The sequence below is a fragment of the Hippoglossus hippoglossus genome, chromosome 8 (genome assembly GCF_009819705.1).
Source record: "Hippoglossus hippoglossus isolate fHipHip1 chromosome 8, fHipHip1.pri, whole genome shotgun sequence".
NCBI classification, from domain to species: domain Eukaryota; kingdom Metazoa; phylum Chordata; class Actinopteri; order Pleuronectiformes; family Pleuronectidae; genus Hippoglossus; species Hippoglossus hippoglossus.
The window spans coordinates 15817778-15834238 of record NC_047158.1 but is presented as its reverse complement, the minus strand read 5'-3'; the positions used below and the strand labels follow the sequence as shown (position 1 = coordinate 15834238).

Sequence of the window (16461 nt, the reverse complement as noted above, 5' to 3'; positions counted from 1 at the left end):
CTGCTTCTTTTTGTTGTGTGTCTAAGTGCACTCCTTCTCCAGGACTTTTGCGTCACCAAAAAAAAAAAAGACTTTATATGTTCTCTGTTAACTGACACACTGGGCTGGCAAAGCTCTCACTACAGCCGATTAGGAATAAGCTCTTTTGATTTCAGCTGATGTAAAACTGAAGATTCAAGCTGTTTCTGCACCATTGTTGATTTTGCTCCTTCATGTTGTGCGATTATTTCAGTGGTTGCCTTTTTTATTTTCTGGAAAGAGTGATTCATTTTTCGTAACCTTTTATTTTCTTTTTGGGTGTAGTCACTATCTCCTAAATGGAGAGAAACTGTGGTATCCTTCTGTAGCAGGTTGAAAGTTAGGAAGCACCATCCACACACACAGAGGATGACTGGATAATCATCAACCCCTCATCTGCAGAGGTGACGCACTGTACGCTCCTTCATCTGTGTTTGAAAGGAGCGTTTACAGTAAGTAGTTTCATATTTTTGAGACATCTCGGTAAGAATTGTGGCCGGTATTTGACAAGAATTGTCATATTAATCCTTAACAGTGGGGAGGAAAAAGCTCAAACAAGTTATTTATGTTGCAACGCTTCATTTTATGCTCTGAAACGTGCAGGAAGCTGCTCGGACGGTTCTCGTCTCAACTCCTCGTCACTCGGTCTCATCACATTCGCCGTCGATGTCGTAAAGACAACTTCACTATCACTACGAAATTTCTAATCACACGTCAAGTGAGATTGTAAAAAAAAAAAAAAGTTTTGAGATTTTATTTTTAAATGTCAGAATGAAGAAATGTGTTGAGCTGTTTGGTTACAGATGTGCAATGAATTCCATGTATCGGGTGAAAATTGCGGAGGAGGTCATAGGATGATCTGGTGAAACGTGGCGGCGTTTCTTAAGTAACGTGCAGGGACTTATTAAAGCTTCATACAAAAAAATGTCACTACTAGAACAAATAACACTGCTGCTTTTATCAGAGTTGTCTGCCTTTTGTTTTTTTTACTGTGTCAAACTTTATGAACCTGTTCAGATGGCATTCTCCTCCTAAAGGACCCTGATTGAGCATTTCATCGTGCGTCATCGTTTGCAGGCCACCCGTCGTCTCTGTGGCTGTGCAGGGTTGTACAGCTACAGGAAGGTTTTCTGTACAGGTTTTCATGTACAGCTATAAACTCGGTTCTTTGAAAACTGTAAGTTCTACAAATACTGTATGGTTCTCTCCTTTCAATGGCTCGAATCATGTTAGATTTCACCTGGGGAACAGCTATACTCCACCTGTAGTAGTTAGTCACCATCTCCCTCCGCCCCGTACAGAAGGCACTGTATCTTAGACGATGTTAACCTCTGTTTAAAAACCAGCAGCCTGTGCTTCAGTTAAACTTGAACATTTATTTAAGGAAAATTATGTTTTATTTGACTACAGTATACATTTTTGCTTAATCTTGCACATTTGAAAAATGTAACTTAATGTTGAACTGTTCCGATGTGTATATAAATGTAAAATTTTTTTTGTCTGTAAATGGGAAATGATGTAACTTGAGTTGTAGGTATGAGGTTTCATTTTGTAACTTAAAGCTGAGTCGATCAGAGGAACATATCAGTCGTTGGCTAAAAAGCAGTTAAATTAAGACGAGGAGAAGCGGACGTGGAACTCATTCTGTCCTTTAAACGTGTAGATTTTAAAGATATTTTTACTTCATATTGATCATGCTTAGTGTAATTGAATGAAATGTTTATAATTACACTGTTTAATATGAAAATAAATGCAAATGAACTTCTAATTTAGTTGTTGATTGATTGTCTCTGTGTCTTAGCCGCACATAGTAAGTCTGCGTGAAGGAGCTTGGTGGTTTTCTCAGACCAGGACTGAACCAAAGCTGCAAAACCCTGGTACATGTGACAGCTGGTATAAATATGAGTATTTTTTTCTGTATTCATTTTTCAGCTGCAGTTTACCAGTGGTTTTCAGAACTATTTTGCTTGTTACACGCTCAAAAACAGCAGCCTGCTGTGAAAGGTCAGACGCCCGTCACCACATAGACACAAGACTATTTTCCCTCTTTCTTCTCCCGTTAATCATCTAGAGCCGGAATTTGTAGTTTGCATTTAACGAGGTGAGTTCAGTGAGTTTGGAAAAACCACATCAGACACAAATAATTACAAAGTATCTTAAGTACTTAAAATGTATCTGTTGGCAGTTATGGCTTCATTGAAAAAAAAGAAAAAGGCAGATGATTAGAGTTTTCCAAATTTACTGTGAAATGATGTCAAAACATGTAGGAAGATTACATTTTTTTATTTCACATTTCAAAATGCCTCTTTTAAGCTGTTGTGACAGTTCTGGGAATGGGCGTGATACTAACTGGAAGAACTTTTCCTCATTGCAGGAGCACGGAGAGTTTTATCTGACGAAGGGGGCTGAATGTTTCATACTGGTCATCATAGTCACTTTTATTTAAAGAGCAATATATTTTCATACAGTGTGGATATCTGGAATTTTCCCTCTGGAGAATGCCCTCTGTGTTTAGGAGGCCTGTGGGTGAGGAACACTGCATTGCACACATGTAACAGACCTAAACATATTGGAGACACAAAATTCAACAAATGCATAATAATAAATAATAAATAAATAAAATCACATGCAGCACAAACAAAACAACTAGATTCTAGAAACCAGGACGAGTTAGTTTGGTACCCACACCTTAGCCCTTAATGGAAGTCCCCACCCTCTAAGGTTTTCACAGGATATTGTATAGAAGAATAAAAGCTATTGCTAGATCCCCCAAAAAAACACCCAGAAGCCGACGCCTCATCAGAACAAACACATGCACTCACTGTGAAATTCTTCTCCCACCACATCCATCCTTCTTAAAACGCTCTTGTGCTTCCCTTGTCTGTTTTGTTCACGCTGCAAGCCGACACGGTTTCTGCCGGGGAAACGAGTCAGATCAGGGAGTAACATTCATCCATCGACGAGCGTCAGATCCAACCCAAATGTAAGAGATCAACTCAGTGGGGCGATTGTGCAGTTCCCTTTGTATAAAAGGGGGTAAGTGCCTGTGGTAATTGGTCTGAGGAGGAAAAATATGTAGATCCAGGCACAAACAGGGCAGGAGAGGAGGATGTCGTGGGGGGTGCTACACACCAACGACGTTCCCGTTCGCTTGCGTCGGAGGCCGCGGGGGGAGCGGGCTGCGAGGGGGTCCGGCAGGTGGAGGGTGGGGGGCTCGAGGAGCCTCTGCTGAGTTCCCCCTCACACTGATGTGCTCCCATCCTCCCTGGAAATCAGAAACACAGAGATGGTGATGATGCTTAAACATCTGCATCGCGCAAGGCCACGATATACAGGAACCATGTTTTAAATGTTCTATAAATCAGATTAATAAAATAAAAGGTGAATAAATTAATTCAAATGGCAAACAGCAAAATAACTGCTTGTTTGTATTATTTTATTTTATCTGGATTTGAATGATTAACATAATTAACATGAACATATAGGCATTGCCGATTATTTTGAGTCGATCCCACACCGAACCTGTTGCTTTAAATACTTGCTGCACAAAACACGTATCAGTCCTCTGCTGAAAATAGTCCCCAACAAATGCACTATTCACTCCTGTTTGAGTGACTTTTAATGAAGGAAATGACAGAGCTTCATCACAACATGAAACTTTACACTTGTGAGCTGGTGAATGTCCCTCGTACAATTTAGTATCTCTTCCAAGCTTTATTTTAATTGCTTACAACATGAAAATATAATTTGACAATCTATTGAATTTACATGTGCTTTCATGAGGGGACTGTTGGATGAAATGTGAATTGGAGGGGCTACATTAAATGCTAGCGCACTCACCCCGAGACCATAGTCCCAAGACTGGCCCTTGGGCTGCACAGGTCCCACCCCCAGCCTGTGACCGACAGCCCCCACGTTCTCAGCAGGGAAACCAGGAACTGCGTCTGCTATGATCCACACCTGGAGAGAACAAGAGCACTGAGCCAAACGCCACCCAGTCATGGTTTGTTATCATTACTCCTCGTCTTCGATGGCTGAGGCGAGCGTCACCCTCCTCACTGTGTTCTAGCTCTCTGAGGTTTATGGCTTAAATAAATAAAACCTTTACCAAGTCATTTCCTGCCCCCACTTCCTGTCTACGCCACAGTTAGGAACGCTATAGTAAAACTGACCTGGTCCAGCGGTCCGACAGAAACCTTGGTGACGTTGTTGGAGATCAGCTCCCAAGCGGAGCCCTGAGGGTAGCTGGGCGCGAGGCCCTGTCTGTACCACAGGTTACCTACAGGACAGCAAAAGGAGTTCCACACCATTTGAATTCACATTGTCCAATTCTCAAGTGTTTGAAAAACAAACTCCACTCACTGTTCTCGTCCACAGCGAAGACAGAGGTCCGGCCCACGGACAGCTGTCTGAGGGTCTGCCTCAGAGGAGACGGGATGTGGTACCAGCATTCCCCTGTAGAGGGACGACAACGCCGGGTGTTGGGCTTCATTTGGATCATTACTGAGAAAAAGTACTGGCGCTCATACGACTCAAAAACAAACCTTTACTGGGCTTTTCTGTTGCAGACATTTTGCTCGTACAGTGTCACACTGAGCTTCACGTCCTCGACTCACCTGCAGGGTTTTGCGGGGACACGGAGCCTCTGTAGAACACGGCTCCATCCTTGGCGATGGCCCACACCTGGTTGGCTCCACCGATGGAGATGGACTTGAACGGCTGATCCGTGCCGACATGTAGCCACGAGCTGCCCTGTGAGATCAGACGCACTGGAGTTAATTAGCGAATGCAGTGTTTGTGGAGAAGAGGTGTGAAGTCCTCTGATTGAGACGTATTCTGCACAGCTTCCTCACCGCTGGGGTTTGGGGGCTGACTCCCAGCCGACACAGGACGTCTCCCTTGTCGCTGACGGCCCAGACGGGGACCTGCTCCATCCTGCTCTGGGCCAGACACGGCATCAGAGAGATGTCGCTCAGTGGGATGGGCGGGACCTGCTGCCACGGACCCCTCAACGTGATCTTACACTTCCTGTATGAAGGACACAAAGGTGATCGTCGTGATGATGAAGAAAATGGTGACATTTTAAACTGAACGGAAATGTTCAAGTGAGTGCGATCACCTCGTCCATCTCCTGCGCCGGACAAAGTCTTTCAGAGTTTTGTGGCCATGAAATGTGCTGCAGGACAAAGACACACGTTACATTGGCTGCTTTCATTTTTGCTTTCTCTAAGACAAGGACCTGAGAAGATGCTGTCACTCACACAGGGAAGTCTGCAGCATACTGCCACCCTTCTTTGTCTGTTCCCCCGAGGACGTTGTAGTCCAGGGTCCACTCTGACACCTGAGACACGAGTCGATGGCAGAGAATTAGATGGTGATGTAAAAAAAAAAATTAAACGTGTGTGCAGGATTTAACGTTAGGATATGACCCACCCAGGACCACTCAGGGGAGGGCGGGTGTGTGCTGCCCTTGGTGCACTCCTTCAGCCCGCCTTCGTCACTCCACATGGGCCGGTCTGTGGGGAGTCCTCTGGAGAAACACGTTTTGCCAAAGCCAGAAAATGTTTTAGCGAGAGAGTCGGGCCAACAGCCTTTAAACGAGCACTGAAAGGGGAAAGGTTCCTACTTGTCTGTGTATCCTGCCATTGGGTTCCATCGCTGGTTCTCATACACATGTACACTCCTGGCGTCCGTCTGCTGGTGCGTCTGAACAGCTTCTCCTGAGGGGGAACACAAACGTGGACAGAACTGTGATGAATAGTTTCACATTCATTTGCCTACGTGTATACGACTGAAAAAGATGGCCGATTTTAGAACCATGCTCAAGCAACTGCACACGGAACAACAAGCAAGAAGAAATTGCAATTGTGAGTTAATTAGACATTAAATGTGCCAGACTTTTGTAAGTATTTCTCCAGCTAATGATTTTTTTTATATTTACAGACAATTCTACCATTTATAGATTATGGAATACACATTTAGTGTATAAAAATCTATTTCTCTAACAAATTATCGGAACCTAAAAATACCTTTTTAAAATTGCCTGTCTTTGAGAATGTGAATTGTTTGCTGGAGCTATATAGTAAAACATAAGGACTTTTTTAAAGTTACTTTGTAATTTCTTAAGAAATCATACTTTTTACTCCTTCTATTATATCTAACATTATTTAATACCTTCTTTTCAATAAATAACTTTGAACAATCATCAAAATGGCCCCAGATAAATCTAATGTTTAATTTAACGTGTAATCAACCAATTAATGAAATATAGTAATAATAAATATACATGAGTCACATTCAAAGGACCCATGATAAATATCAGTATAAAGGAGAAGAGCCTCTTTTTTATGGATGATATGTGAATTAAATAATAGGGAAAATAAAGCATATATACATCTATCATGTATCTACAGGGGCAGGTTTACCAGGGGTGGGCTGTTGCCCGTAGTGGCCACTGTGGACCCAGGCGGTGCCGTCCCACCCGACGCCCCACACCAGCCCCAGACTGTTAGTCTCTACACAGCGCAGGTGTCCCGGGACCTGCCGCCAGAACCTGCAGCACCAGACAGCGGAAGCATCACGCGTTACCCACATGTTAACACTTCAACACGCGTAGAGGAGAAAGTGCTGCCACACACAGAGTGAGAGAGACAAGTAGCAGCTCAAATACCAACTACTTTCATCAGGCAGAGGCGGGGGTTAGCATGTTAGTGATTGAAAGAACAGCTGACGGGGGAAACAAGGTCAAGGCTACAAGAAAGAGGGAGTGAAAAGACAATATGGCATCTGGTCTTTGGTGTGAGTCTCACATGAGGTCACAGGCCAGCGCGTTAGCAGAGGCCTCCAGGGAGAAGGACGGCTCGTGGACCATGATGTCTCCCTTCGAGGTGGTGGACCACAGGGCGTGTCTGGACGGGGAACCTGTGATCCCGCGACACTCGCAGCAACAGTCGGACAACAAGCGCAGCTGGAGAAAGACCAGGAAACACCAGGGAATGTGATCAGCAAGGCTAGTAAACGGTCAAATTTACACATCTGTTGAGTTTCTGTTTTCACCCCCGTCTGTTTGTTTGTTGGTTAACTGCTGGATGGATGTGGTTTGGGTCAGGGAAGAACCCATTACATTTTAGTTATGAGATGTTTTTCAACATTTTCCTTGATTTCTCTGAATATTTCATGGATTTCACAGAGGCGTGTTAAGGGAACTGATATTTATGAGTGTGTGCAATTTGGTGCAGATCCAGGTAAAAATCTAGTGAATCTATTGGTCTCATCAGGGACTTGTGGGCCTTGGCGGAGGTTAGCGCTCTACTGAGTGATGTTCAAGATGCTTCTGCTTTACCCAGTCATTCATGTCCTTCTCAGTTTGTGCTGCCAGAACCAGAGGCCACCTCTGTTTGGTCCTTTGGGCTGTGTACACAGCGAAGGCATAGTGGCTGTCCCTGAGCACTGGAACCAGAGCCGTCACTTCGCTTATGTACACGTGGAGGTACTGAAAATAAAAAGAGACGGTCATGTGATAGTTGTCCAGTTGATGAAATCCATGTGCTGACCACGATTTAAAAGCAAAACCAACCTTTTTCTCGTCATACTGTGTGTAATAGACAAAGAAAATGCTGTCCTTCCTGCCGTCACATTTGGTGGACTGCTCCAGGGCGACGCCCACGTCCACCCAGCGCTGCGGCTTCCAGTCTCGCCACCAGCGCAACGCACCTTTACGCACCCACACCGACTGGAGTGGGACAAAGATGGGAGCTCGTGTGAGGTGTGATTAAATGTGACAGGAGAGGAGACGAGTTCAAATGAAGACAGAAAGTTGCTGAACCCGTCTCACGTTGCTTCTCTCCAGCGGTTTCTTGCTGATCTCCACTCTGTGTTCCTGCTGCTGCTGCTGCTCGCTCCAAGCTGCTGACTGAACTGGAGTCAGCGACAGAGAGCTGGTGAGAGGACCTGACACACACACACACACACACACACAAGTCAGACATTTACACACACACACACACACACACACACACACACACACACACACACACACACACACACACACACACACACACAGGTGACACGCACATCTATATATACACCATAGACTGTATATATAGATGTGCGTGTCATATATACACATGCAACAAGTGAAACACAGACGCATAGTGTACAACATTCAAATAACACATTTAAACTGTACAGATATAAATCAACACCCAAATGAATGTGTCATTATTTGAAATATTGTTTTAAAATTTTCACTGAAAATATAGAAATCACTGCATATTGGTTTTCAATATACCTGTGGGACTAAGCCAGCTGATGTTTGAACTCGCATCCACGTCGCAGCCTCCACCGGAGATCCAGGCCCACACTGGTCCGTCCTCTTCTCCGACCCCCTGCAGAGGCTCTAGAGTCCCCAACGTGTAGGTGGCAGCAGCACCGCCGTCAGCCGATGAAGCGCCCCGCGCCTGTGCACTCCGAGCCGCTTCTGCCCCCTCAAGATCCACATTCATCCATGGGACATCATGTCCTGCAGCCTCAGGGGTCAAGAGTATCGGCGCCGTGGGCTTGTCCTCGACCTCCTCCTGCGGTATCTCCGTGATGGTCGGCTGCGATGTGGACGTTTTGTCCCGGTCTGACACCAGGCTGTTGATGAAGCTGTCGCTGGCGGGGATGAAGGGTTTGGGGGCATCCTGTTGGGAGGCTGCAGGAGCGCCCTCTGCCTCCGGGGAGGCTGCTCCTCCTAGAGGGACGACAGAGGGGGCTGCTGCCTCCAGGACCGGGGTTTCATTTGTGCTGCTCTGCGGTTCAGGAGGACCTAACTCCGAGTCCGAGTCAGTGCAGCTCAGAACTGAGCCTTGTGAGGCCTCGGTCAGCTGACCACTAAACGCACAGTCGTTTCTATTCAGCAACAGAGCAGGAGAAATACGAGTCGTTACAATACGCACAAACAGACTTCTGTATGCAAACGTTGTTCCTCATGTGTCTGTTCAAACTAAATTATTTACACAGACCTGGCGTGAACAACCTTTTTACTGTTGCCCCATTGGCCAGAAACAGGAATCCAGCCGTTCCCGCTTGGTTCAGACGGGCTGACACCGATTCTAAAGTACAGGCCGCGGTCCTCACCAACCGCCCACACCTGCCAGACAGGGGGGGAAGAAAACAACAATGACACGCACACACTGACACTCGAGGCGCCATGTCACACAAATTCACTCACATGGAAGATATTTAGTAAGAATAGATATACTTCAAAATAAAATAAAATATGATTCACTGTTCAAAGAGGCCTCTGGGACAGTAGTAGGACACAGTGACTGTTACTTTATAAGGACATATAATGTAACACTGGCACCTGCCACTTCACACAAGCCCTATCCATAACTGCAGCCCTGAAATATGAAATATGGGATATGATGACGACAGCTTGGCCAGCTTCTAATTAGGGAGTCTCCCATAGGTCAGGCCAGTAGGAATATAGTCTGGGGATATATAAGGCTTGGCCGGAGGTGCCACTGCCGGGACATTGGCTGGAACGACCGCCCGTGCTCGTGTTACAGGGCAGCCGCCGGAGGGCAGGACCTAGAGGCCAGAGGTAGAAGGAGCTGTGTGGGGGGGCGGGTGAGAGACAGAAGGGGGCGGAGGTGTGAGATGTGGGTTTGCAGTGCTAGCAAAGTCCTCAGCACTGAAGCCTCTCTGCCCCCCCACCCCTCACCCCCCCAGGCCTGATCTGGTTTGTCCTGAAACCAGATCCAACGAGACGGGGAAGTGGATCTGCCAGAAAGGGGGTGGGGAGCAGAAAGAAGCTGGCTAGAGCGAGACTGGAGGGAGTCAGAAAGTCTGAAGAAAGTAAATACTGAATAATTAAGTATCAAAAACTACAAACAAATAAAACATCTACACATCTTCGTTCTTAGGATTTCAATTCATACTGAAATTCAAGACGTGTCTCATCCATTTTCTTCTACAAAAGGTAGAGAATTCTCCATTTTTGAATCCACACAAATGTGATATTTTCATATAATATCACAACAATATTAAGATTTGCCTAGGAATTACATGTTTGACTTAATTTTATTATCCTTTATTATCTTTCTACAAGGGAGTTTTTCTTAAGATGGGCAGCGAATAAAACAAGATCTGGATTTTTGGGGGGAATTTTTTCTAAATGCATACACTCAGATATCAGTCCCCTAAAGATGCCTGTTTTTTCTTCTATTAAGATCCATGAATTATTGAAAGAACGTGAAAAAAAAACAACCTGGATCCGCCCCCTGATCTCAATCAACAACAAATATTTCATGGGAATTGGTTGAGTAGTTTTTGTGTAATCCTGCTAACTTACAAACAAAAGGAACAGACAGCACAAAAACATACTAAACACACAACTGTATAAAAGTATTGAGGGAAGACAATCTACACAATTTAAGTTTTTTTTTTTTGTGCAACAGAATATTTTTAACCTGATCATTAAGTCCGACATCCACCATCATCATCTCCCCTCCGATGCTGATCCAGCCGGAGCCGCAGGCGTTGTGAGAGTTCACACCACGCCGGAACCACACCTTGACACACACACACACACACACACACACACACACACACACACACACACACACACACACACACACACACACACATATTTAAATACACATCTGTTACCACAGCGATGAACCGCAGCTGTACGGCTACACGTGAGGCGTGTTGATTCACCTTGAAATCCTTAGTGACCACCCAGACCACACTGACACCAACCGCCACATGAAGCGCTTCAACCTCCTTAACTGGTGACTCCACCTCGACCCACGATGTGCCTGAATGAAAACACCACAAGGCCTCATATGAGCAGTGTCTAACAAACCAAGAGCTTATTATTTGGGGTGGGGGGGAAATGTGAGCTGCGCTGAATGCTGACCAGTGGGACTGTCCAGGCTGAGGCCGGTACGGACCAGCAGGTTTCCATCCCAGAGTAAAGCCCAGAGCAGGTCTCCAGGTCCAGCTGATAACTGAGCCACCTCCTTGGGCACCTCCACTTCCTCCCAGCTGGAGCCCTCTGGCACCCGAGGGTGGATGCCCTCCCTGAACCACACCTGCAGGGGACGAGTGCTCACAGGATCAGACTGAGAGGGGTTTTAATCGTGTTCTATAAAACGTGCACTGGACACAATGTTCATTAAACAGGATGACATAGGACCCTCAGTGTAGACTCTGAAAATCACATGAAGTCATGCTGCCCCCTTGTGGTCACAAATTAGAAGTGGACTTCACTCAAACCAGGTTTGTTATTACAGTACCTGACAGTGTCATATATTTACTGTGCTTGTCATCATAACAAGAAATTAAAAGTACTTTTTAAAATAAACACCACTGTGATATATTCTTTCATAATATATTTGTTTGAAGTGTTAAGTTTACAACAGAATTATGCAGAGAGGTCGTCACTTGAGAATAAACCAAACACAAACACAAAGCAGCATGCAATCCTTATTTAAGTGTATAACAGACAACAGAGGAAATAACTTTTGTTGGAGCAGTAAACTGACCTGTCCTTGTTGGGACACGCCCCAGAGGTAGGGATACCTTCCAGACTGGTCGCTCATCTCCCAGCCACCGCAGCTGATGTCACAGAGCGGCAGCGGAGGTTTCCTGGGATGGTCCAGCGGGATCTGCAGAGCAGCAACTTCACGTGAACCTCAGTCTCACATGTGACCTCACCTACTCCACACTGAGCGTTCAACTGTGACACCCAAAGAATATCACAGATATAAAGAGAGTGTCCAAACCTTTGCCCAGCTGCCTTGTGCGATGTATCTCCTGTAGCGGATCCAACGCCTGCGCCGAACACAGGAATTCCACTTCTTGTCCGGGGAGAAGTTGGCTGGGAAATCGACCGCATACTCCCAGCCCTGCGGAGAGGAAGACCTTATGAGAACGATAGAGAGACGACTAGAAATAAAAGTGAAGGCCACGTGTTCTTTCTCACCCCAGTCTGGCTGGGTTCCCCTCCACAGCTCTGATCCACATACCAGTCTCCCTCCCACTCCCAGCTTCGGGAGGGCAACTGGAAGCTGTGGAGCGGTTGAGGATTCATCCCAGTCACGTCGCTCCACGGCCAGCGGTCGGTGGGCAGCAGCGTGTCGGTGAAGCCGTCCACTGGGTTCCACCTCTGACAACACACACAAACAGCAGCATGTAGGAACACGTGTACCGTCTCCATCTAATCTGTGCAACAGCAAAGAGGCAGGGCGGACCTGGTTTTCGTAGGTCTCTTCCCGGTAGCGGATGGACGTCTCACTGGGCATCATGTTGAGGTAAACGCGGTGGTCACAGCCGATGCCCCAGCAGCGCCCCTTCCCTGCAGTAACGCGCTTCAGCTCCAGCAGCATGTCGTCTGCACGCTCCCAGCGCTGGCCGGCTGTGGAGAGGCTGTAGACCCGGCCGTACACGTCCACGGCCCACAGCAGCGTGATGGCCATGATGGACCCTGAACACAGACAAGTAGAGATCACTTAATCTTCCAAACTGTCTGCTCTATATTTTATGACTGTGTGTACTTCAGCCTTATTGATAATCTGAGAAAGTACGATGACCATAAGTAAACATGGGACTGTTATTTTCCCATGCTGGTAGTTTGCATCACCATAATAATAAAAACTAGGGCTACGTTGTAGCACTAATGGGCCCGAGCACAGGCAATTCGAAGCCTGTTGCGGTTAGTGGAGAGAGCGATCATTGAACAAGCGCACGTCTCCGCGTTGCATGCGTTTTGCGCACTGCGGCAAGGACAAATGCTTCACTTCCTGCATCCGTCACGCGATGTCAATCCTTGCCTGCTAATTGCTCATTACGGTCCACGCTATCAATTGCAGATCACACTGTGAACATTTTATGTAAATCGAATGATAGTTGTAAAACAAAGCTTAATTCCTGTTGCCAGCAGGTGGCGCCATCACTATTGTTACATACAGACTAATATATCTGTTCAAGAAGGGGCTCTGGTGTAGCATGAGCAATTTTGTGTCAATTGGACAATGTTACAACAACTTAATTATCACACTGATCAGTAGGTGGCGCTATGACCCTGCACTAATATTAATATATGGAGCTGTGCAGGTCAGGATTGTGATTATAGGTCAGCATTTGGGGGCCGGTAGGATAATGCAGAGTGGATTCACAAAGTACTTCCTGTTTCATGGCGAATCAGTAGGTGGCGCTATGACACTGAGGAAATATTGACACATAGAGCTGTTCAGGCTTGGTCTCTGATCATGAGACATCAGTTTGGAGGTGATAGGACAATGCACAGTGGAGTTATGACAACATCGTGTCCTTTGGCGAAGGATGAACCTTCGCCGCACCTCAATGTTTACACGGTTTGAGGAAATGTCACAATTCTGACCATGGTCCAATGACTTGACTGAGCTATTATGAGTTGTTTATTGTAAAGCAGCCAGGAGCAGCTCATCAAAGTATAAAACATGTCACTTCCTTTAGCCAGCAGGTGGCGCTGTGATTTTAAGTCATGATTTCTGTGTAGATGTCATCAGGCCGGGACCCTTGTCTTACATGTCTAGTTTGGACTCGATTGGACCATGTATGTCCGAGATACAGAACCTCGTGTTTTGATGGCGTGTAATCAAACTTTGACGCCACGCCACTGTCACACCGTGTGACGAAAAATCGATCTTTGAGTTAGTTTTTATCTCCGTCTTGTTGTGATGACACTCATCTCAATTTGAAGTTGATCTGATGAAAGCCCTGGGACAAGTACTTCAAAGTAAAAATGTGGAATATGGCCAAAATGGCCACTAAAGCCAAAATGGCGGGCTTCCTGTTTGGTCTAGCATTTCTATCCAAGAGACTTATTTGTTTGTTATGAAAAGACACATGTCCCCATCGATTTTTGTACATGTCGGCCAATCGTGGTGCCGGGGCTGCCCTTTAGGGGGCGCTAGTCAGTTATTTTGCCACGGCCATTCCTTAAAACCATATGAATTTTTTCAGGGGGGGGGGGGGGGGTGTTGATACACAAATGTAGTTTGAGGGAGGTTGAACCTCAAACACCGAAGTTATAGCAATTTCGTGTGTCACGGCGAGTTGATGGACTTTGACGCCATGCCACTATTATGGCGTTTGACGAAAAGTCACAGTAATCTTATGCCTTCATTAACAATGTCTTGAGACCCATTTGATACAGTTTGACATGGTTACGTAACGTAACGAAAAGTAACGTAACGTAACGTAAAGTAGCGTTACGTAACATAACGAAAAGTAACGTAACGTAACGTAAAGTAACGTTACGTAACGTAACGTAAAGTAACATAACGTAACGTTACGTAAAGTAACGTTACGTAAAGTAACATAACGTAACGTAACGTAACGTTACGTAACGTAACGTAAAGTAACATAACGTAACGTTACGTAAAGTAACGTTACGTAACGTAAAGTAATGTAACGTAACGAAAAGTAACGAAAAGTACAAAAGTAACGAAAAGTACAAAGGTAACGGAAATTACAAAAGTAACTAAAAAGTAACTAAGAGTACAAAAGGTTTTTTGGGGGGTTTTGAATTCCCTGCAAACTTTGGTAACAATTTGAGCATGTCTAGGCCCTGAAAAAGCCCCAAAAGGGAAATACAAATCCTTTGAAATACAATAGGGCCTCCCACCATCGGTGCTCGGGCCCTAATAACTGGAATCGCACTTGGAGAGCGAATAACTGCTCTAAGGCTGATTGGCAACTTTATCACCATATTGCACAAACACCTATCAACTACATACATCATACACACTCTGCAAACTATTTACATTAAAGTCAGGCAAACTATCCATTCTCTGATATAGCTGAAAGGAATATTCTATGACAGAATAAAGTAAATCCCCCTGAAAATACTTATTTTCATTCACAAAGTCCGGCTCCTTATCTAGACCTACACAAAATGTCATCTGTTCATAGATACATGTATTAGCGCTCTGCATATGCATATGATTTCTTTCATAAAGATCTCTGTATCATTTCTTGGGAAATTCAAAAAAATGTGGAAAAATCTCTTCTTTAAAAGAGAATGAAAAATACATTCTTGTATATGCCCTTGATTCTGATCTGCGACAAAATAGAATGAAAACATCACATCCTTCCAACAAGTTTTATGTCCAATAGGTTTTGTGTAATCATGCTAACTAACAGACAAACAAACATGGATGAAAACATAAACTCCTTGTCGGAAGTAATGAGAGCCAAAATGAGCAAAAATGAGAGTAATAAAATATGATGTTTCAGTGATGACTCTGAAATCTCAGCTATGAAACACAGAATTTTAATTAAGTAAGAATTTATTCTTAAGACTGTACTTTGACTTTATCCTCAAACTTCTCACATAAATCTCAGTCTTTATATGGAGGCAAATATGTGCCAGTGTGCCTTCTTGCCTCAAAGGTGGGAGGGGGACTTCCTCATATGGTATTAAAAACAAAAAGTTATAAATGATAAATTATAAATAGGGAAAACAAATATTTATTTGAGTAACTGCTACTTATGAATTTAACTCTCTTTGAAAAAGAAAATACTACAAAATAGAATGAAAAAATATCTGACTTTATCTGACACCTGACATTTAGTTTTCAAGTGACCCAAAACATTAGCTAGTAGAGTTTTACTGTGAAATCGTTGAACGGAAGTCTTGTTTTTATTCCCACTGAGCCGCTTGACCCTGGAACGACTGATACTAATCCGCCACATATCGACTGTCAGTGGAAAGACTGAGAAACACCTCCGTTTGTTTTGTGCGTTCAAATAGACTGAAGCTGCAGTAAATGTGCATCAGGAGACTAATGTAATAAATACATGTACAGTGACACACACAGACACACAAAGACACATGCACACACAGAGACACACACACCTGAATATTGGTATCCGATCCGCGGTTGTCAAGGGAATATCAGCAGACGCGTCATGACATCAGGTGTAACAGCAGACAGGTAGCTGCCATCTCCTGCGAGGCCCATGCTGGGACACACACACACACACACACACACATATAATAAGGAGGTTAAATATGTGGCAACACACACACACACACACACACACACACACACACACACACACACACACACATACATACACACGGATTCTAATGTGCCTATAAGCTGTTTACATCTTCTTGGCGCACGTCACTCAAACCTCACGCACGTTCATATTCATATTCACACATCACTTACCTACGTGCGCGGCCCTGTCATGTGCAGCAGCTTTGCAGCGGTGCAGTGAAGTAGCGTCATTCCTGCTCAAACCCGCAGCGGCGTTCGATTCCCACGAATCCCACCACGGAACCAGAGGAATGCGACCGTCCGGCTCCCACTGTCCACAACAGGAAATGGAGGAAGCGTCCCTCTGATTGGCTGAAGGAGGCATCTCTTTTTTTCCTATTGGTCGAGCACAGGAGCTGCT

The 16461-nt window shown here is 45.0% G+C and overlaps 1 protein-coding gene and 1 long non-coding RNA gene across 4 annotated transcripts; one reads left to right on the top strand and one right to left on the bottom strand.

Moving 5' to 3' along the window:
* Positions 1-1973: 1973 nt before the first annotated feature.
* On the top strand, positions 1974-2647 carry LOC117766966. The gene is made up of 2 exons (XR_004614800.1): positions 1974-2100; positions 2405-2647. It is a non-coding gene; the product is annotated as an uncharacterized LOC117766966 (long non-coding RNA).
* tecpr1b (tectonin beta-propeller repeat containing 1b) lies at positions 2431-16450 on the bottom strand. 3 transcript variants are annotated; one of them, XM_034594432.1, is made up of 26 exons: positions 16233-16372; positions 15914-16020; positions 12264-12496; positions 11996-12178; positions 11796-11918; positions 11556-11678; positions 10928-11102; positions 10726-10826; positions 10476-10577; positions 9024-9151; positions 8309-8910; positions 7853-7968; positions 7595-7750; positions 7361-7510; positions 6828-6985; positions 6444-6571; positions 5645-5738; positions 5452-5548; positions 5280-5359; positions 5138-5194; positions 4872-5046; positions 4635-4770; positions 4381-4473; positions 4191-4297; positions 3859-3978; positions 2431-3283 (listed from the first exon to the last, which is right to left on the bottom strand). In XM_034594432.1, the coding sequence occupies exons 3-26, from the start codon at positions 12486-12488 to the stop codon at positions 3143-3145; spliced, it is 3570 nt and encodes a 1189-aa protein (XP_034450323.1). In that variant the 5' UTR covers positions 12489-12496; positions 15914-16020; positions 16233-16372; the 3' UTR covers positions 2431-3142. The 3 variants fall into 3 exon arrangements, with proteins under 3 accessions (XP_034450323.1, XP_034450322.1, XP_034450324.1); XM_034594431.1 differs by lacking the exon at positions 15914-16020 and having other exon boundaries at positions 16233-16450; XM_034594433.1 differs by lacking the exons at positions 2431-3283; positions 3859-3978; positions 15914-16020 and adding an exon at positions 4024-4120 and having other exon boundaries at positions 4161-4297; positions 16233-16450.
* Positions 16451-16461: the final 11 nt, after the last annotated feature.